The sequence below is a fragment of the Narcine bancroftii genome, chromosome 3 (assembly GCF_036971445.1).
Source record: "Narcine bancroftii isolate sNarBan1 chromosome 3, sNarBan1.hap1, whole genome shotgun sequence".
NCBI lineage: Eukaryota > Metazoa > Chordata > Chondrichthyes > Torpediniformes > Narcinidae > Narcine > Narcine bancroftii.
This window is the reverse complement of record NC_091471.1, coordinates 34457991-34481224: the sequence shown is the minus strand read 5'-3', so window position 1 is coordinate 34481224 and position 23234 is coordinate 34457991. Positions and strand designations below refer to the sequence as shown.

At 46.0% G+C, this 23234-nt stretch overlaps 1 protein-coding gene across 7 annotated transcripts in view; it reads right to left on the bottom strand.

The window, feature by feature from the left end:
- Positions 1-21832, bottom strand: part of LOC138757061 (fibroblast growth factor receptor 3-like) — a 165011-nt gene extending 143179 nt beyond the window's left edge. For 4 of the 7 annotated variants that reach the window (XM_069923758.1, XM_069923759.1, XM_069923760.1 and 1 more), the window contains exon 1: positions 8888-8977. In XM_069923758.1, the coding sequence (XP_069779859.1) occupies positions 8888-8943 (56 nt within the window). In that variant the 5' untranslated portion in view covers positions 8944-8977. Of the gene's footprint in view, positions 1-8887; positions 8978-21073 lie in introns of those variants that run through there. The other 3 variants (XM_069923764.1, XM_069923762.1, XM_069923763.1) reach the window with 2 other exon arrangements.
- Between the last annotated feature and the right edge of the window lie 1402 nt (positions 21833-23234).

Sequence of the window (23234 nt, the reverse complement as noted above, 5' to 3'; positions counted from 1 at the left end):
TGTTGTGGTTATATGACCCTCGGTGTTGTGCTGACCTGTTAAAAACCTACTCCACAATCAACCTAACCCTTCCCTCTCTTTCAGTTCATAACCTGGCAATGCACTCCAGACACCCACCCTCTGACATCTCCTCTAAACTTACCTCCGCTCAACGTAAACAGGTGCCCATTGGCAGTTGTTGCCCTGGGAAATCGATGCTGGCTGCCCACTCTATGCCTCGCGCAATTGTGTGCGCCTCTATTAAGCCACCTCTCAGCATGGAGACCAGAAGGCTCTCGGGTGTGATTCCTGGTAGCGCAAAGCTTTCAGCAGACCACTATAACAGGTTGCAGATAGCCTAATCCCGCTGGTCATACCTATTAGAACGTGTCCAACAGTTTGTGCCTGCTTCATTATTGTCCTCTCCTTCACAAGGTCAGAAGTGAGAATGTTCACCAACAGTTGCCCAATGTTCCATTTATTTGCAACTGTCTACACTGCGTCGATGATATTCAGCCAAGTGGTAAATAACATTCACTCACAAAGGGGCCAGCAATGACCAGTTCCAACAAGATAAGTCTAACCACCTAGACTTGGCATGCAAGGCCATTACTTTTGCCAAGCCTCTCACCACTTGAGATCCTTGGGTTCCCTAGCCACACAAGTCCCAGGTCAAGGTCTGGGTATCCTGTGCCATCTCATTCGCCTTCTGTCAACCCTAAAGCCTTATCATCATCTTAGCAAAGAAATAAAAGTTTCTTTGGATCAGGCCTGTTAAGAGCTGGGCAATAAATATTGAGCTTGTCAATATTGAAACATAGAGATGCGGTCTTAACTGTGGGGATGGAGTAACAGGCAGGGAAATGATTCTATCAGCGGCTACGTTCTCAAGCGAAGAGGTCCTCTGTTTATGGCTGAAATAGAAAGAAATTCCTTTGGAATAAATGGTGAGGATTCTTTGGAGGATTCTAACAATGGCTCCCTGAATGTTCACAACAGGCTGCATGGCTGATGGGTAAATTGGACCCATAACACTTCTATTTCTTATGTTCTGTGTCCAATAGCAACGGGAAACTCGAGATTAGGATCGAGCACACGCAGGCAAGTGGTTGCTGACACAGCTCACCCCAATAATAACCATAGAACACTGCAGCACAGAAAACAGGCCATTCAGCCCTTCTAGTCTGGGCCAACCATTATTCCGTTAGTCCCACATTGACCTGTTCCCATTCCATAATCCTCCAAATCTCTCCCATCCATGTATCTGTTCAAAATGGTTTTGGGAAATTTATATACCAGCAACCAATCAATACTGCACTTTCAGGAGATGGCAACAGATGTGTTGCATCAACAGACAAGAAGATAAATAATGACAAAACTACACTGTTGTGATATAACATTCAACTGCACACCAACAATGGGCAAGGCCTGATCTAAACTGCAGGATGAACTTCAAGGAAATGTGGCCAAGATGTGGACAAGAGAGAGCATATTAAGGAAAAATGAAACTTATTAATTGTAGTTGTTGGCAAAGGTCAGCAGGCTTTTACATTTTGATGGAGGGAAAGTGCCATACCTGCAAAGTGCCTTATTTTGGCATCTTTCTTTTCCATGTGTATCTGAGGGTGCACTGCAGATCAGTGCTGCATTCCAGGGATGAGATTAGGATTGCTGCAAAAGTAGGTGGACTGGGCTTGTGGTCGGGAGGGCACATGGCATGCCTGTGAATGATCCAGGCACCCCAGAAGTGGACCACAGGAATGGGCCACAGTCCTCAGGAGTGGTCCATGGGAGGACAGAGACTCCAAGAGATGGAGGGGGTCAGATAGTCCAGCCCAGTGATTAATCCATAATTTACACCAATATTGCAGTCTAGGGAGGACCTTAACAAGATGGCAATTCAGTTAATCTGCTGTTTTTTCAACCTAGACAAACCAGAGGCAGATGCCTGATTTGAATGGCAGGTATATCAGAAAATGCTGTGGTTAATTCAATCTGATTTGGTTTCAACAATCCGACCCTATCGACAATCTGACCAGCTATCAACAATCTGACCATCGTCAATCTGACCACCAATCAACAGTCTGACCAGCCATTGTCAATCTGACCATCTATTGACAAGCTGACCAGCCATCGTCAATCTGATCACCAATCAACAGTCTGACCAGCCATTGTCAATCTGTCCATCTATCGACAAGCTGACCAGCCATCAACAATCTGACCAGCGACCAACAATCTGACCATTGTCATTCTGACCACCTAACGTCAAATCTGACCAGCAATCAACAAATCTGACCAGCAATCAACAATCTGACCAGCAAACGTCAATCTGACCAGCAATCAACAATCTGACCAGCCAACGTCAATCTGACCAGCAATCAACAATCTGACCATCTATCGACAATCTGACCAGCAATCAACAATCTGACCATCTATCGACAATCTGACCAGCAATCAACAATCTGACCAGCCAACGTCAATCTGACCAGCAATCAACAATCTGACCATCTATCGACAATCTGACCAGCAATCAACAATCTGACCAGCCAACGTCAATCTGACCAGCAATCAACAATCTGACCATCTATCGACAATCTGACCAGCAATCAACAATCTGACCATCTATCGACAATCTGACCAGCAATCAACAATCTGACCAGCCAACGTCAATCTGACCAGCAATCAACAAATCTGACCAGCAATCAACAATCTGGCCAGCCAACGTCAATCTGACCAGCAATCAACAATCTGACCAGCCAACGTCAATCTGACCAGCAATCAACAATCTGACCAGCCAACGTCAATCTGACCAGCAATCAACAATCTGACCAGCCAACGTCAATCTGACCAGCAATCAACAATCTGACCAGCCAACGTCAATCTGACCAGCAATCAACAATCTGACCAGCCAACGTCAATCTGACCATCTATCGACAATCTGACCAGCCAACGTCAATCTGACCAGCAATCGACAATCTGACCAGCCAACGTCAATCTGACCAGCAATCGACAATCTGACCAGCCAATGTCAATCTGACCAGCAATCGACAATCTGACAAGCCAACGTCAATCTGATCATCTATCGACAATCTGACCAGCCAACGTCAATCTGACCAGCAATCGACAATCTGACCAGCCAACGTCAATCTGACCAGCAATCGACAATCTGACCAGCCAACGTCAATCTGACCAGCAATCGACAATCTGACCAGCCAACGTCAATCTGACCAGCAATCGACAATCAGACCAGCCAACGTCAATCTGACCAGCAACCGACAATCTGACCAGCCAACGTCAATCTGACCAGCAACCGACAATCTGACCAGCCAACGTCAATCTGACCAGCCAACGTCAATCTGACCAGCAACCGACAATCTGACCAGCCAACGTCAATCTGACCAGCAACCGACAATCTGACCAGCCAACGTCAATCTGACCAGCAACCGACAATCTGACCAGCCAACGTCAATCTGACCAGCCAACGTCAATCTGACCAGCCAACGTCAATCTGACCAGCAACCGACAATCTGACCAGCCAACGTCAATCTGACCAGCAACCGACAATCTGACCAGCCAACGTCAATCTGACCAGCAACCGACAATCTGACCAGCCAACGTCAATCTGACCAGCAACCGACAATCTGACCAGCCAACGTCAATCTGACCAGCAACCGACAATCTGACCAGCCAACGTCAATCTGACCAGCAACCCACAATCTGACCAGCCAACGTCAATCTGACCAGCAACCGACAATCTGACCAGCCAACGTCAATCTGACCAGCAACCGACAATCTGACCAGCCAACGTCAATCTGACCAGCAACCGACAATCTGACCAGCCAACGTCAATCTGACCAGCAACCGACAATCTGACCAGCCAACGTCAATCTGACCAGCAACCGACAATCTGACCAGCCAACGTCAATCTGACCAGCAACCGACAATCTGACCAGCCAACGTCAATCTGACCATCTATTGACAAGCTGACCAGCCATCGTCAATCTGATCACCAATCAACAGTCTGACCAGCCATTGTCAATCTGTCCATCTATCGACAAGCTGACCAGCCATCAACAATCTGACCAGCGACCAACAATCTGACCATTGTCATTCTGACCACCTAACGTCAAATCTGACCAGCAATCAACAAATCTGACCAGCAATCAACAATCTGACCAGCAAACGTCAATCTGACCAGCAATCAACAATCTGACCAGCCAACGTCAATCTGACCAGCAACCGACAATCTGACCAGCCAACGTCAATCTGACCAGCAACCGACAATCTGACCAGCCAACGTCAATCTGACCAGCAACCGACAATCTGACCAGCCAACGTCAATCTGACCATCTATTGACAAGCTGACCAGCCAACGTCAATCTGACCATCTATCGACAATCTGACCAGCCAACGTCAATCTGACCAGCAATCAACAAATCTGACCAGCAATCAACAATCTGACCAGCCAACGTCAATCTGACCAGCAATCAACAATCTGACCAGCCAACGTCAATCTGACCAGCAATCAACAATCTGACCAGCCAACGTCAATCTGACCAGCAATCAACAATCTGACCAGCCAACGTCAATCTGACCAGCAATCAACAATCTGACCAGCCAACGTCAATCTGACCAGCAATCAACAATCTGACCAGCCAACGTCAATCTGACCAGCAATCAACAATCTGACCAGCCAACGTCAATTTGACCAGCAATCAACAATCTGACCAGCCAACGTCAATCTGACCAGCAATCAACAATCTGACCAGCCAACGTCAATCTGACCAGCAATCAACAATCTGACCAGCCATTGTCAATCTGACCATCTATCGACAAGCTGACCAGCCATCAACAATCTGACCAGCGACCAACAATCTGACCATTGTCATTCTGACCACCTAACGTCAAATCTGACCATCTATCAACAATCTGACCAGCCAACGTCAATCTGACCATCTATCGACAAGCTGACCAGCCATCAACAATCTGACCAGCGACCAACAATCTGACCATTGTCATTCTGACCACCTAACGTCAAATCTGACCATCTATCAACAATCTGACCAGCCAACGTCAATCTGACCATCTATCGACAAGCTGACCAGCCATCAACAATCTGACCAGCGACCAACAATCTGACCATTGTCATTCTGACCACCTAACGTCAAATCTGACCATCTATCAACAATCTGACCAGCAATCAACAATCTGACCAGCCAACGTCAATCTGACCAGCAATCAACAATCTGACCAGCCAACGTCAATCTGACCATCTATCGACAATCTGACCAGCCATTGTCAATCTGACCAGCCAACGTCAATCTGACCACCTAACGTCAAATCTGACCATCTCTCGACAATCTGACTTGGCTGCATCTTCTCATGCATAAAATCAGGACTGTGGTATGTGGGTTTAGAGGGGTGCAGAGCTGCAGTGTCCTAGTAGGAGCTGGGAAGTGTGTGCACACAGTTCCTTCTCCCCCACTAACATGACATCAGGTTTGTAGCAAGTTAAAACAGGTCTGATCCACCTACAGTGCAATTTGCAAACCTGGGAATTCTCCAGAATGGGGATGGGTTTTTCTGGAAACCATGTAAATGGTAAAAACACAATGCTGGTCAGCAGGTCCAATAGGGTCCATTATATAGCAAAGATAGATACATAACCAACGTTTTGGGCTTGAGCCCTTCATCAAGGTATCCATAGCTCAAAATTTTAGTTATTGATACCTTGATGAAGGGCTCAAGCCCGAAATGTCGATTATGTATCTTTATATTTTGCTCTATAGAGTACTGTTTGACCTGCTGAGTTTTTCCAGCATTATGTTTTTACTTCAATCATGGTGTCTGTTTCACTTCCAAATGTCTTAACAGTGGCATTTTCTCTGTGCGGGAAATAAATGAGCATTGAATATACCACAGACCTCAACATTCCGGATTCCAGGTCTACATTTGTTGGGAGGTGAGATTGTTACAGTTGAACTCAACACCCTAAGGCTAGGGAGCGATCAATAATATTAGCCAATTACCAGCAATGACATTTGATGGAAAGTATGCGTGTGTACATGCCAAATAATGACATGATTGGGTGTGCCCCTCACTGCCAATCCCTACCAATCCACACCACCAATGCCCTGCCCCCAACACTTCCTCATCAAACCACCACTTCCCAGAGAAACACAAGGACTGCAGATGCTAGAATCTTAATTAAGCAACCAATGAGAAATTGGGGGGGCTCGGTGGGTCAGGCAGCATCCACGGAGAGAAATCATCAATGTTTCGGGTTTGGAGACCGCTGAAGTACGGATTGACCATTGTTCCTCATAGAAGCTGTCTTTGCCCACTGAGCCCCACAATTGTTAGCCCACCACTTACAGCCTTTCCTTAAACCCTTCCCCTTCCACTCCAATATCTATTATATAGCAGTCTTAAAATAGCAAAATACTCAAGGCACCACCTCACAGGAACATCCATGTCGATGAGGAGTTTGAGGAGATTCGGTATATCACCAAAGACTCTCAAAAACTGCTACAAGTGTATTGTGGAGAGTATTATGTCTGGTTGCATCACTATCAAGGTTCAAGATTCAATTTATTGTCATAGTAATAAAACAGTGTCGTATTACATGAAATTTCCTTTTGCCTCCTGCAAGACAGACAGATTCGCCACCAGCAGGAATTGCCTAAGCGCCTCTTACAGTCAGAGAGAGAAGCAAAGGAGAGTCCCCCCAGAGTCACCGAGTGTCCGTAGGTTCACTTCCAGTTCTTCCGCAGCTTCAGAGTCCAGTCTGAACCTCCAACATGATCGGGAACCCCTCAGCACCATCGGCACCTCCTCATATCCCGGTTCCGAGTTCCGATACCTGATACCACACCAGCTAGTTCAGCCAGTCTCCAGCAGCCCACAGCTTCCACGGGTTCCTCGCCTCGAGTCGCCAGCAGCCCACGCATGCACTGGTCCTTCAGCTCCAGAACCCCTTAACTGCTCTGTCGCTGTGGTCACCGTCCCCTTGGGCAGTCTCCTCCGCTTCTCCTCCTCAGACGGAGTGTGATCTTCCTGTCCTCTGGTGCCCTGCTCCAGTCCTCTGCTCCCCCCCAGTCTGCAGCCCCTCATGGCTGCCTCTGATTAATAGGAGCCGCTACCTTGAGCGCAGACCTACAGTTGCAGGATTTTAACTAAAACCACCGTCATATCCCTTAATGGGATGTTCAAGGCCTGTGCAGAGCCAACGGCAGTCAACTGGGTGGATAGACCCCGCGGGAGCACTGTACCTCCGCTTCCTCGCTCCCCAAGGGTCCGCCTTAGTGGCAGCGCTGCCGCTACAGCGGCCCTGGCAGCGCCTTCATCTTACTGAAGATACAATACAATACTTACCTAACTGGTACGGAGATGCCAACGTACATGATTGGAAAAAACTAGAGTCGTTAACTCACCCCAGCGAGGGCATCTACATGAGACGATGTGCCAAGGACCCCCACCACCCAGGCCATATCCTCTTTACTCAGCTACCATCGGGGGAAAAAAGGTACAGGAGCCTGAAGACAAGCACAAGGTCAGCTTCTTCCCCACTGTCATCAGATTCCAAAGACATTATCTTACTCGTCTTTTTCTTTATCTTGCACTATTTTTATTTATTTTGTATGGTGGTTTATATGAATGTTTGCTGCGAAACAAATTTTCGTGGCTTGTTCATGACAATAAATTCTGATTCTGAAGTGCTTTTGAAATGCAACTGAAAGCAGCTCAAGCAATCAGGCAGAATTCATGGACAACTGGATGTAATGTGGGATCAAGACCCAATGGGCTGATGAAGAGGTTAGATGGAAATGGGATGACCCTTTTACTTTTGATCCAAGGGACCCGATGAGCAAAACACAGGATATATCCAGGGCTGACTTTGCTCTCTTGTCATTAAAGAAAACAAAACCCTGGGTGCTCCAGTTGGCATTAATTCAGAGAATAAACAATCCCAATCTGCACATCAAAGATTCTTCAGCTGCATATGAAACTCGACCTTTGCATTTCTGCAAAGAAGCCACACAGTCTTCCATTGCTGTGTCTTGTCTCTGTTTCCATAGAGTCAGGAGAGTCCCCTGTCTCACTCGGCAAGAGGCACATTTGTCTTCCCTTGTTTGGGCCATCTGCTCATTTCAGTGGCCTGTCTTGTCGCTCTCAGGGCTCCTTTATCTCTTCCGCAGCCTTCTACCACGGCACCTATACTTGAGGTCAGTGACATGATTCTTTGTCCTGGGATTTCCTGCAGTGAGCTCCACTACAGATTACTTAAGAGCAGAGATCTGGCAATGAAGTAAGGATTGACAAGAACTCTCTTCCAGGAATCGTCCATTCAAACACTCCGAAATAATGTTTAATCCTCAGTGATCCTTTCTCTAGAGCCATTTCTGTCAGACAAGTCTTATCTAAAACTCCTACTACGAAAGCTTCCCACAGCAGATATTTGAAATACCTTCTGCACGGTTTCACAACTGCATTATAAATTATGCAGGATTTTTGTTTAAAAACTATCTTATTGGATGTAATATGATCTTTATTGACAAAGATCCAATCCCCCAGGATTCACAGCATGAGATTATTACCAATTAACAAACCCAGGCGAAAAGCACTCCTAATCTAAACAAACTTTTGTATCTAAAGAGTTTCAGAGCCTCTTAAGTGTTCTAGTCGAGTGGATTAGTTTAATAGCTAATGTGAATTTAAAATGTTGGTTGGCAATTAATGTAAAACAACATCATATAATTGTAACTTCTCGAGCCATATGGCTAATTTTTAAATGGAACTGAGATAAGAAGAAGAAAGAATTATGGGTTGGAATAATCATGCTTATGGTGGGGTTGGGGGGTGGGGGGGGAGGGCGCGGGTGAATACTGGTGATCCCAGGGAAACTCACCACTCCAGAATAAGCTCCTCTAATTCTGTAATGCTGACTTCGGTGAATGGATTCATTGCCACTCAGTCGGTGTTCACTGGGTAACATTTCCACAAGCTCTGGAAACGTTCAGATTTCAGATTTATTGTCACAGTACATACATACATGACATCACATACAACCCTGAGATTCTTTTTTCCTGCAGGCGTGGCAGAATTACCACGAATAGGTTGTGCAAAAAATAAACTGTACACAGCATAAATAGGTAAACAAACAAAGAACTGTTAACAGATAATGAATATAAACTGTGCAATACAGAGAGAACAAAGAAAATCAGTATAAAATGCACAAGTAAGAGTCCTTAAATGAGTCTCTGATTGAGTTTATATAACATATAACAATTACAGCATGGAAACAGGCCAATTTGGCCCTCTAGTCCACACTGATCCAAGTACTACCCTCCTCTAATCCCACTTACCAGCACACTGTCCATATCCCTCCATCCCCCTCCCATCCATATACCTATCCAACTCTTTCTTAAATGACAAAATTGACCCTGCCTCCACCACCTTTCCCGGAAACCCATTCCACACAGTAACCACTCTCTGAATAAAGAAGTTCCCCCTCATGTTACTCCTAAACCTTTGCCCGTCAACTCACATCCCAAGACCTCTTGTATCCATCTCTCCTACTCTCAATGGGAAAAGCTTTCCACATCAACTCTATCTATCCCTTTCATTATCTTAAACACCTCTATCAAATCCCCTCTCAGCCTTCTACATTCCAGATGCTAAAACCCAGGCAACATTTTCTCTGCACTCTCTCTATCTTGTTAATATACTTCCTATAAATAAGTGACCAGAACTGCACACGGTACTCTAAATTTGGCCTCACCAATGGCTTGTACTGTTTTATCATTACTTCCCAACTCCTATATTCTATACCCTGATTTATATAGGTAAGCATACTAAAGGCCTTCTTCACCACCCTATCCACATGCGCTCCTACCTTCGGGGAACAATGCACCGTTATTCCTAGATCTTTCTGCCCCACTGCATCCTTCAATGCCCTCCCATTTACCACATATGTCTTGCTTTGATTATTCTTTCCAAAATGAAGCACCTCACACTTATCAGCATTAAACTCCATCTGCCATCTTTCTGCCCACTCCTCTAAACAGTTTAAATCCCTCTGCAATCTTTGAAAACTCTCCTCATCATCCACAATTCCCCCTATATGTGTATCATCTAAATATTTACTAATCCAATTTATCGCCCCATTCTCCAGATCATTAATATATATGACAAACAACAACGGTCCCAATACCGAAGTCTGAGGTACGCCGCTTGTCACCGGCCTCCATCCTGACAAACAATTATCTACTACTACTCTCTGGCACCTTCCTTCCAGCCACTGTTAAATCCATTTGAATATCTCCAAATTAATACCCAAGGACTTAGTCTTCCTAACTAACATCCCATGCGGAACCTTATCGAAGGTCTTACTGAAATCCATATAGACAACATCCACTGCTCTACCCTCATCAACATTCCTAGTCACCTCTTCAAAAAATTCAACAAGATTGGTCAAACATGACTTTCCACGCACAAATCCGTTTAGAGTGTTCCTGATCAGACCCTGTCACTCCAGATACTTATATATACTATCTCTAAGAACGCTTTCCATCAATTTATCTACCACAGACGTCAAACTTACAGGCTACTAATTGCTAGGCTTGCTCCTTTAACTCTTTTTAAACAAAAGAACAACATGTGCAACACGCCAATCCTCTGGCACTATACCCGTCTCTAATGACATTTGAAAAATCACTGCCAGAGCCTCCGCTATTTCCTCACTAACTTCTTTCAAGGTCCTAGGGAAAATCCTGACAGGACCTGGAGACTTATCCACCTTTATATGTTTCAAAAGCTCCAGTACTACCTCTTTCTTAAACACTATAGTCTCCATATTTACCCCCTTTGTTTCCTTTACCCTGCACAGTTCAATATAGCTTCTCCTCAGTAAATACTGAGGAAAAGAAATTGTTGAGGAGTCTGATGGTAGAAGGGTAGCATCTGTTCCTGAACCTGATGGCGTGAGTCTTATAGCACCGATACCTCTTTCCTGATGGAAGCAGTGAGAACAGAGCGTATGCTGGGTGGTGTGGGTCTTTGATGATTGCTGCTGCCCTCCAATGGCGGCGTTCCCTGTAGATGTACTCAATAGTAGGGAGGGTTTTGTCTGTGATGTCCTGGGCTGTGTTCACTACCTTTTGGAGGGCTTTACGCTCAGGTGTTCCCATATCAGACCATGATGCAGCCGGTCAGCATACTTCCCACCACAATTCTCTAGAAATATGCCAGGGTTTCTGGTGTTACCTCATTTGAATGGCCCCTCTTTGTTTACAATGTTAGATAGGGTGCATTTAAATGGTTTTCTAAACCGTCTTCACCAGTGCCCATTCAAGCAGCCTTTCCAGTAGGCGTCAGTAAACAGCAGCTGTGGATGGACTTTGTGGGTGACCTTGACTTCCACAATCTGAACTAATGGGATATTCTTCAAACTTTTTTTTGCCTTTTGCAAGCATTTCTAAATGTGGAATCCAACATGATCAGTGCAATTAACAATAACCCAATGCTGGCTGGCACTTGTCATCCTGCTTATCCAAGCCTTTACAAGTAGAAGCTAAACATTAGCTTGTGTGGCATGTATCTTAGGTAATTTTTAAACCCAAAATACAGCACTAGTGTTTGATAAATTCATACAGTGAAGCCGTCTTTCCTGGTTTCTTGGCATAACTTGAAATAACTCCTGAATGCACCCATATATTCCAAGCATACCACATTGATAAATGTGAACAGTATGATATGGTGAGTTCCACATAAAAGAACACCTCCCTGCTTTTTAGAAATTAGAAAGTATGGCGTCTCCAGCAAGAGGCAAGAAATGAAGGCTGAGGGCAGACCAAGCACACTGTTAGAGAGATAGCATGAACAAATTCTGTAGACTTCCAAATGTGATTGGCCAAAGAGCCAAGGTAACTTTTCTCACACAAGACGTTATCACCACTTCTAACCTGGAAGAAGATTTAATCATCGCTTCCAAAAGGGAATGGACAAATGCTGAGAAGAGAAAATAGATTTCTATCTATGAGAATGAGACTGACTGGATTGATTCTGCAGAGAGCAGCACAGTCATGATGGGCTAAATGGCCTCTTTCCATACTGCAATGATTCCACAATTCCATTAACACCTTGTCCATCTTAATACATGCCTATGAAAGGCATTCACTGTTTTAATAAAAACACAATGCTGGAAAACTTCAGCAGGTCAAACAGTATAGTTTAGATTTCAGATTTATTGTCAGGGTACATACATGACATCACATACAACCCTGAGATTCTTTGTTTCCTGCGGGGCAGGCAGAATTACCACTTATTGGTAAAAAAAATTGTACACATGTAAGCAAATTAAAAAATGTAAACAAACTGACTGTGCAATACAGAGAGAAAAAAGGTCAATGAAGTGCAAATATAAGAGTTCTTAAATGAGCCCCTGGTTGAGCTTGCTGTTGGGGAGTTTGATGGTCTGATGGTGAGATTTTATAGAGCAAAGATAAGGATACATAACCAATGTTTCGGGGCTTGAGCCCTTCATCAAGGTGTGAGCAAAATGTAGACAGGTGCCTGAACAAAATGGTGGGGGGAGGGGCAGGAGGAGGAGGAGGAGCACAGTCCCACAGACAGGAGGTAATTTTACTCCTATATCGATGAAAGGCTCAAGCCTGAAACATTGGTTATATATCCTTATCTCTGCTATATAAAGTACACTATTTGGCCTGGTTAGTTTCTCAAGCATTGTGTTTTTATTTCGATCACGCTGTCGACAGACTTCCTTGGTTTACTCCATTTCACTGTTTTAATGATAGCTATCTTTGGTATCACGAATTCTATGGAATACCATGAGATGACAGTTCAGTTAATTTGTCTTTGTTGAAATAATGTTAAGTGACAAAGACCACCCCCCCTCCCCCGAGGAGAACTCAGGGCTCTGTGTTTGAATGATAACGTTACCTCTCTATCCAAAAGTGTGGAGCGTTATCACAAAGTGACACCACTCTGAAGGGCAGAGCGATGTCTTCTTTAGTGGTAAAGGATGAGTTGGGGAAAGGGAAGTATTCTGTGGGCGTCAGGTTCCCTGAATAAATCCAGTTATAAGAGGCTTGATGGATTCAACGTTAAGTAAACAATCAAAAGATGAAAGATTTTAATGATTCAGACCCACACAATATTTCTCCATAATTGGTAGCAAGCCAATAGATTAAAAGAAAGCTTGGAGGGAGAAAAAAAATCTTTTAAAACCAGAACCAAAATGTAAATCATATTCTGATGTATCACATATCCTTACACAGAGCAGAGATGCAACCCTGTATTTGTTTTGCAATAAAAATGTCATAAACTTGTGATTCAGATTCGGCTTGAGTTTCTAACCAAGAAGCAGGCACAAATGGCCTGAAGAAAAGATTCCTTTGCAGTATTTCCTTCTGAATTTTCCCTCATCCTCTGTTGTAGGATTTGCCTCTTCATTATAGGAGGGAGGGATTCCTCTGGCACTGGCCTTTGGTGTCCAGCAGAAGCACTCCACAATCCAGACAGTGAATGCTGGCAGCCTAGAGAGGAACTCTTTGATGTCAGCTGCAACCTTATCTGATGCTCGTCAACATCATATCATTGCTTGAAAAGGAGAAATAGTGAAGCACATCGAAGGAGAAGGATTAATCAAGTTTGCTCAGAAGTAGAAAGTAACCAATACAGACCAATGGAGATGAAACAACTTGCTGCCAATGCGCGGCGTTACTTGATTACAAGTGTCCCCAAACACCTTCCAGCAGGGGCCGCTAGATAACCATCAGGACCGGGGGGAAAGGAGGCTGCAGATGTCCTTCAGAGTTAAAGGTGCTATTTAAATGCATGTGTCTGTTGTTAATGGTTCTCCTTCACTGGCCTGGAAACATTAAGTTGTGATGCTGTTATCACAGATAGATGAGTACAAGCCAGTCACGGATCCCAGGTCAGCCACAGGCTTCAGATACTATTGTGAGTCACTAAGAAACACTTTCATAACTTAATGTCAGTTCATGAGAACTCCCAATAAATCACTCGTCATGCATGGTTAGATATTGTTAGATTTAATTAAACGATTGAAGAAATGTGGTCAAAACGTGAACCACCAAATCTGATTGATCATTACCATTCTCAGATAAGAGTAATAAAAACACAGAAATGCTGGAAGTACTCAGCTGGTCTCTCAGTGTTCAAAGGAGGTAAAGATACATTACTGACATTTCAGGCCTGAGCCCTTCTCCGAAGTACAATAAAACCCCTGGTGTCCGGAATCTATGGGAATTGGTAGATGCTGGATAAGTAAATTTTCTGGTTACGTGTTGCTTGAATGGTGAACTAATGGTGAGGCACGTCAATGTTAAATTTCCTTAATTTTTACCTATTTATTTTCCGTAATACTTTTTGCCGGTTGCGTGAGGCGTGTTGGTTGTTCGAATTCCGGATAACAGGGGTTTTGCTGTATAAGCAAAGAAGCAGGCAGGCACTTAGATAAGGATAATGTCCTCTCAGGTAAGGGCAATGTCCAACCTTAGGGTTTAGACTAATGGTTCTCAACCTTTTTTTTCCCACTCACATACCACCTTACCTAATCCCTTATTAACCACACAGCACCTATAACATAAAAAAAAACAGTTGAGAACCACAGTATGATTTAAATCAGTGATCCTCAACCTTTTTCTTTTCACCCACTTTAAGTGTTCCCTATGCCATAGATGCTCTGTAATTAGTAAGAGATTGCTTAAGGTGGGTGGAAAGGAAAGTTTGAAAAACACTGTTTTAACCATTCCTAATTGACTCGTTATGTGCACGGTTTCAAATCTCCAAAGGAAATGGGCCAATGACAATTTTTCTCAAGCAAAATATTTCAGTAACAATTGGGTCTAGAGCAGTAATTCTCACCTTTCCCTTCCCACTCGCACACCACCTTAAGCAATCCCTTACTAATCACAGAGCACTGATGGCATAGGGATTACTTAAAGTGGCATGTGAGTGGAAAGAAAAAGATAGAGAACCACTGAATGATCCTTTGATCCAGTCGATATAAATGTGTAGCTAAGCCAATGTAGCATAACTGCAAAAATCCTTCACCGGTTATAAGGTATTCTGGGATACCTCTTAAGCATACACGGTCTTAGTTTTACCTGTTTCTTTTTCCCCATTTCATATTGAATCTGTCAAATCAGTTTCACCTACCTGGATTAAATCGTTTTCTTCCCTCCATGCCTTTGCTAAAGAAGATGACTGCGCTGCCGCTGTTGCGGACCCGTGGGGAGCAGAGATGTAGCGCTCCCACGGCGTCCAGCTGCCCAAACGATTGCTCTTGGCTCCGCACACGCTTTGAACAGCCCGTTGAGGGAGATGACAGTGGTTTTATTTGAAATCCCACGATCGCGGGTCTGTGCCCAAGATGGCGGCACGTATTAATTGACAGCAGCCACGAGGGACTGCAGACCCGCGATCGCGGGATTTCAAATAAAACCACTGAAGCAGGGCACCAGAGGATGGGAGGATCATGCACTGTCTGAGAGGGAGAAGCGGAGGAGACGACCCGCGGGGACGATCACCGAGGCAGTGGACCAGTGAGGAAGTTCTGCGGCTGAGGGACCAGTGCATGCTGTGTGTGGGCTGCTGGAGAGTGCTGTCAGGAGATTCGCGCCAGGCAGTGGACTGCTGGAAACTGGTTCAAACTGGCTGGAGGGGTACCAGGTATTGGAACCGGGATGCGAGGAGGTGCCAAGGCCGCTGACGGGTCCCTGACTGTATCGAAGGTTTGGATCTGTAGCTCAGTTGCCAATGGTTTTGACTGGACTCTGTGTTGCTGTGGAAGTGCTGGAGGCGAATCTACGGACACCCCGTGACTCTGGGGGGTCTCTCTTTTGCTTCTCTCTCTCTGACTGTAAGAGGCGCTTAGGCAATTCCTGTCAGTGGTGAATCTGTCTGCCTTGCAGCAGGCAAAAGGAAATTTCATGTAATCGACACTGTTTTATTACTATGATAATAAATTGAATCTTGATTGACAGGTCAGCAAAGTTCTGATGTCTATGCAGTATAGGCACCCCTGCTGAGCCCAACCTGCATGCAACGAATTTCTAAACACACAAGCTTCCCTAGTTCTTCCCCCCTCCACCCTGTTCCTTTCTCTGCATCCTGGCCCAGATCCCCGCCAAGGCATCAGGACAGAAAGCCATCTCTCCATCCACCGAGCTATAAAACGCCCACCGACACCTCATCCAATAGCAGATGACTCAGTGAAACTTGGGGACTTGGGCTTAGTCTTCTAAGATCTGTTCGGGTCTGGAATGTGTTCAGCGCTGCGCTTACTCAGTACGATGAGAGAGGAACTCTGAGCAAAGGCCGCATAGTCCCTCAGGCTCAATGGTGTTCCTGAAAGTATCATTACCTGTCTATATGATTCAAGGAGAAACAAGTTGCTGCAGAACCACAACAAAATGTAAAGACAGCCTTCAGTTCATTGCGGGTAGTTCTCAGATCTTTTACCAACATTATCTTTATTCATTTTCCGTCACCAACACATTACCAGAACGCGCTTAAGTTATAGGGAGAGGCTGTTTAGCATGGATCTTTATTCCCTGGAGCACAAAAGGCTGAGGAGTGGCCTTACAGAGGTATATAAAATCACGAGGGGCATGGATAAATTGAACGCTTAACAGTTCGTTTGCCCCAGAATAGACAATTCTGGAACTAGAGGCCACAGGTTTAAGGTGGGAGGGGAGAGATTTAAGCGAGGCCTGAGAGCCACATTTTCACTCAGAGGGCTGTCAGTGTGCGGAACGAAATCCCAGAGGAAGGTATAGAAGCGAGCACAACCGCTATCTTTTTTTAGTGAGCACATATGGCTCAGATGTCTTCCTCCATTTACACACACAATTAGACAAAAAGGGATAATTTCTCTGTTGCAAAAGGAAAACTGCCTGATATATGTTCTGTCCGATAAAGCAGGGGAGAACTAAAATATATGCAGCTGCTCATTCCCATTATGGGCTGAGACTGTCAGTAGCACTATCGACCAAATCAAGGAAGCTGCAAATGAAGAAAAGATATGACTAAATGTTACTAAAACTTTGAACCGTGTAATAAACCCTTCATCAGAGGATATTTGGAACTCGTGGTAATATCTGAAATCGTCAGGCCATCCTCACATACAAAAATTTCTTTGGGACATTTTTCTTTGTGGTGTACTTGTTAAATTGATGAAAAATGGTGGTGCTGCCGAAGCCTGCTGCCACGGCAGCGCTGCCGCTGTTGTGGACCTGGGAAAATGGGGCACGTTGCAGCTCCGAAGAATTTAACCACCCAGTCCGATTTAACAGCCTGTTAAAGGAGCAAACGGTGTTTTTATTTCAAGACCCGCAGCGGCGGGGTTTGTGCCCAAGATGGCGGCACCTGTGCTCACCAGCGGCCACGAGGATTTGCAGACTCCATCCGGGGAAGCCACGGGCTGGCACAGCGCACCTGAAATGGACGAAACATCCCCCAGTTGAGAAGGAGAAGCAGAGGAGGTGACCATGGCAAGGGGCCAGCGAGGGGCTCAGTGGTTGAGGGAGTCACACAGGCTGTGGGTGACATCGTCGAAAGGCACGCATAGGCTGCTTGGAGAAGGGCTTAGGGGAACTAGGTACCGGAAACCGGGATTCAAGAGGGTGCTGAGGGCAAGAAGAGCTCCCACAGGACCTCGGATGCTGAAAGCTTCCTGATCATATCAGAGATTTGGAGCTCAGGTTGCCGATGAATCAACAGAAGTCCGTGCAACTGCAGAGGTTGCAGGAGGGCTGGAGGCGAATCCATGGGCACTTGGTGACTCTGTAGAGACTCTCTTTTGCTTCACTTTCTCTTGTACCGTCAGGCAACACCAATGGTGACTGTTTGTACTTTTGTTTGAAAAGCCTATAATAAATAAAGGGTGTTGGTAGATGACATTTTTTCCAAATGCTATCCACTAAGTCCTCTCCTGTTTCAACTGAAAAAGCATTTGCAAAATAACAAACAAATCAGTAATGTGGAGCTTATTAGAAAGGGCCAAATTATCCTTCACTTTTTACAGTACGTATATAGTCATGTTTTAAAACGAAAACTCATTTGCTTGTTATTCATCCCCTGGAAAGTTGCCTTTAGCCAACAGTACAGTTGCCAACTGTTTTCTTTCTGAGGTGCGTCACTCTACAATCCTGTGATTCTTTAGCTGTTTTCCAAACATTGTGAGCTGTTAACTGGTTAATTATTCATTTACCAGCTCAACTCAAAGCAGCCTGTGTCATTAATCTCAGGTACCACAAACAGTCGTATTTTTGTGACTACAGCAGAATTTAGTTCGACACATATGCCTTTTTTTTCACTTACAGTACACAACCCTCACTTCTCAACACTGCTCGCAAATGTGTACAATATTGTAGAAAGTGCCTCACAGGAGTGCACTGTAGGTCAGGAAGAATGGCATTCTGTGTAATCAGAAAGCTGAATACGACACTAGGGAGTTGAAATATGCAGAGCATATTAAATAGGTCTTCAGTCTCCTCCAACACTGAGCTCCCTTTTCACAAGTTTCTTAATATATATTTTCCAACTTGAAAGACATGGCTCTCCTGAAACTTAAAAATGTAAACTGCTGCAAATCTATGCGAGAAGGCAGCCAACATCATGAAGGATCTCCATAATCCTGGTCACAGCCTCTTCTCGCTGCTGCCTTCAGAGTGAATGAAGACTGCCACCTCTGGGTTCCAGACCAGTCTTTTTCCAACAGCAATCAGCCTCTTGAACTCCCTGAATTACCCTTACCATAACACTACTCCGGGACCATCTAAAGAACCATTTGCACTGATGAAACCTCACTTCAGTTTTACACCAACTGCAGCTGTGAATATTTATTTGTCTACTTTTTCTGCTTATTAACTTTTTTCTGTCTTGGCTTATTGTGGTAATGTCATTTATACTATTGCAGTTGCTGTATCTTGTGTACCTGCGTGGCAACAAGTGTGAATCTTTGTACATCTGTCCATAGTACTTTTGCCCATGGCGATAATCTTTAATTTATATAAAACATGTGAATGCTGCGTGACCTGTTGAGTTTCTCCAGCACTTTTGTGTATTAAACTACAATCACAGCGACTAGACTTTCTTCTTTAAGCCCATATGTAACAGATTATTCCAAAAGAGGGTCCCAAAGTCTTTCACTCCCAGTGAAAATGCAAACTTCTTTTAATAAATACAGTATTTTGCACTGAATTTTTTCACAGGTATGTCTATTTTCCATTTTTAAAATATTTCTTCCTCTACCAGTTTTGAAAGTTCAATTCAGAAAGCAGTGCACATCACAAACTATATCGGCCTCCCATGACTAAGTGCATGATTTTTCTCTTGAGAGGTACTGAAGATCGACCAAGTGGCTTGCGACCCTCTTGGTTGCAACATCTGCATTCCCTTTACACCAATGAACGTGTTGACGGGACCCATATTTAGTTCTCGTACACAGGACAGTTGCTGTCCACGGGGCATCGCCAAGGTCAGTAGCATTAGAAGGAACAAGGGCTCCCCAGCCTGTTCCGACGGGGATCCCGATGGGGGTTCGCCAGTAACAAGCTGGCGGTGATTTTTAGGAAGGGGGACCACGGATTCCTCCAGACACGCACGGACTCGACATGCAGCGCAGCGGGATTCCCTGGCAGTGTCCCCCTCTGCCCAGCGCAGGGCTGATAATATATACATCCAGTAACTAGAAGGGCTTGACCGAAACGATCCTAAATGTATCCACGCTGGGGCAGTTCGCGATGAGGGCGAAGGGGAAGAGAGCTGCAAGATATTTTAATGACATAATGCCCTTCATATGTCAAGAAATTTGGAAATGCATGTTTGATTTCTGAAAAAAAACATTAAGCTTTCGCAAATGAATTTCCAAAGTTCTCAAATCCAGGGCGAAACTTTTAACTTCATCGCACAGACACAAACGCGTTCAAAGAGGATAACATTCTGTCAAGTGTTTGGGGCATCTACTGGGGATATGACAATTAACCGAATTCCCGGAATATTTCCGTCCTTTCGCTTACAAGTTGCCCATGGGGTGAGGGGAAGACTCCAAAATTGCATTTAGCCGTTGCATTCAGCAATGCAGGGGAGCACAACCTGGGAGCAAAGCAATATTCTCATTTACTCCCTAATCCGACAGGACAGCCGCATCTCACTCACATGACAGGGATTTTAGAAGTCACCGCTTTAATTTGAAACTTGAAACAACAACAAAAAATGTGGAAAGCCTCACTCGGTTTACTGTTCCCAGTTCTGACCCCGTAACATTCAGCAAACAAATCAATGGGGGGACCTTGCAGCCGCCCCATCGTGAGAGTATGGATCCTGCCCGCCGCTCACCCACTCGAGTTAATCATTGCCCAGTCCCGCTTGCAGAGGTGCACCAGCCACACTCTGCAAGGTATGCTGTTGGTTTATACGGGAGAGGTGTAGGGTACTGCCAGGAAAATAAATCACCGAACGCAGCGCCGAAAACTGTCCACGCTGCTGTCCAGCCTAAAAAAAAACATCAGCTCTCCGATTACTTGTACGGGCTTGGATCAAATGAAAAATGATGCACACTTTAAGATCTGACCGCCAATGGTAACTTTATATTGCAGGATCCTTAATGCAGCGGGTAATCTCTCACTCTCTCTGCCTGTTGTGGGTTTGCAACCAGCTCGACTCAGCTGGGTTTTCAGAATTCGCCCCAACAGGACATGATTTATAAGTGTGTGCACGCCCATGAATATTATACATATGCACACACACACACACACGGTCAGACAGAAACCCTCTGCTCGCTATTCAGGCAAAGGGACCTTTTTGCCAAACTTCCCTCTTTCCTGCTGGATTCAGGAAACGTGCAGCGACTTCACAGCCTCCCGACCTCCTCCAACTCAAGCTTGTACCTCCGTGATTGCCTCGCTAGTAGCTCCCACTTCCAGCCAGACTTCAGAGCCCCTCCGAGGCAAAATGCAAGGCAAACGGGTCGACCCTGCTTTAATAATAAAAAAAAAACCACCAAAGCAGACAGAAACGGAGAAAGCGAGAACCTCTTACTGACCGGGAGACGCGCAAAGAGAGAGAGAGAAACCCCTTGGATGTTTCCAAGTAGAAGTGCGAATTTCGACTCACTCAGGAATGCCTCAGGTCCACGCGGCAGAGTTTCAAGGGTTTTCTCCAGCGGCTTAAAGCGATGATGAAGACGAAAAAAATAAAGGCTTGCTCAAAGTATTCAAGTCATTTGTAAATCCAGCGTGAAACCCAGAAATGAAAAGTAAGTCGGGGTTGCTTGTCAACGCCTGCAGGAATGGCAATCTCTTGGATTCAGTTTAGGAGCTTCTGGGATGAGCTAAGCAGTTTGTGGACCTTTTCTTTTTCTGTTGTTTTTGTTTCATGTAAACTCTTCTGTTGTCCCCTCTCGGAGCAGTGGGTTGTTGGAACAGAAATCTTCCTCCCGGGACGCCCAGTTCAAAGAGAGTTCCCTGGATTGTGAGCTCAGCCGCGGAGTTCTTTCCACGCCGGGTTGAAACCCTGGTTTCCAGAAGCGCTGCGTCGGTCGTTTGCTCGCTGAGCGGTGTCTCTGTGTGTGTGCGCGAAAGCTGGGCTCGTCGACTTGAACGGCCAGTGGCAGAGCGAGAGAGAGAGGGAGAAAATTAAAGGAGATCAGATTTCAGCCTCTGCGGTGACGCGCAGAGAGGAGTGAGCAGGTTTGGAGGGGAGGGCAAAGGCGTTTCAAACCACCAACTCCAGCACGGGAGCTCCTCCCAATTTTGTTTGAACGCGGCCGGTGCTGCTCGAAGTTTTAGAACTGATCGATCCGTGACGCTGTCTTCTCCAAATGAAAGCTTCGCTGCCTTCCCCTCCTCGTCTCCATCCCCGCAGCCTCCCCTCCTCGTCTCCATCCCCGCAGCCTCCCCTCCTCGTCTCCGTCCCCGCAGCCTCCCCTCCTCGTCTCCGTCCCCGCAGCCTCCCCTCCTCGTCTCCGTCCCCGCAGCCTCCCCTCCTCGTCTCCGTCCCCGCAGCCTCCCCTCCTCGTCTCCGTCCCCGCAGCCTCCCCTCCTCGTCTCCGTCCCCGCAGCCTCCCCTCCTCGTCTCCGTCCCCGCAGCCTCCCCTCCTCGTCTCCGTCCCCGCAGCCTCCCCTCCTCGTCTCCGTCCCCGCAGCCTCCCCTCCTCGTCTCCGTCCCCGCAGCCTCCCCTCCTCGTCTCCGTCCCCGCAGCCTCCCCTCCTCGTCTCCGTCCCCGCAGCTTCTCCTCCTCGTCCATCCTCGTCTCCGTCCCCGCAGCTTCCCCTCCTCGTCTCCATCCCCGCAGCTTCTCCTCCTCGTCCATCCTCGTCTTCATCCCCGCAGCTTCCCCTCCTCGTCTCCATCCTCTCCTCGTCTCCATCCTCTCCTCGTCTCCATCCCCGCAGCTTCCCCTCCTCGTTCAAAGCCTCGCCCCAACTTTGTTGCACTTTTTCCAATGAGGGGAACAGGACCAAATATTTCCCGTCGCCACAAACTTTGCCCACAAAGTTGGCGCGGCGATCACTGCTGGACCTTGAACCGGTCCAGGGGTTGTGCCCAGCTGCGGTTTAAAAACGCCGGGGGGTGGGGGGTTCAAGGCTCCCGCGGCGCTCCATGTGCGCGATCACACGCGGGAGGTGCGGCCACCAGTTACCGTGTCGGGCAGCCGCGGGACCCAAGTCCCTGCTTCGCTGTCACGAAGCGGACTGGGGCGGGGAGGGGGGGCTGAGCGGTTGAATTCAGGTCCAGCAGGGAACGAGTCGGTTTAACATCACTTGACTTATTTTAACAAGAGTCTGCAGGTTTAAGTCTCGCTGAAACCCGGTTCCAGCTTATCTCACGTTTGAACATTTTGGGGGCTTTTCTATGTGTGTGTGTTTCGGTCCTGGGCGATTTGCAAAGCTGAGCCCGGTCTTCCGCCAGTTTAAGCCTTGCACCAGATTACAATCACTGCAATAAAATGATAATTTAGAAATTTTCGATTGACCAGCAAAACAAATGAGATTGCAGCCATCTTAAATTGCAACAAAAAACTGCAAACAAATTAACTGCGAGCATGGAAGGCAGAGCCGTCTATGTTTGATGCCAGCGTTTGCCTGTCTGTTAACCTGGCCACTTCGAAGAGTTTATAGAGTAACAGCTGGTGACACAGGATTTGATGCCTATCACCCCACCCCCCCCCCCCCCCCCCCCATTCCTAGTGGTGTCCATCACAG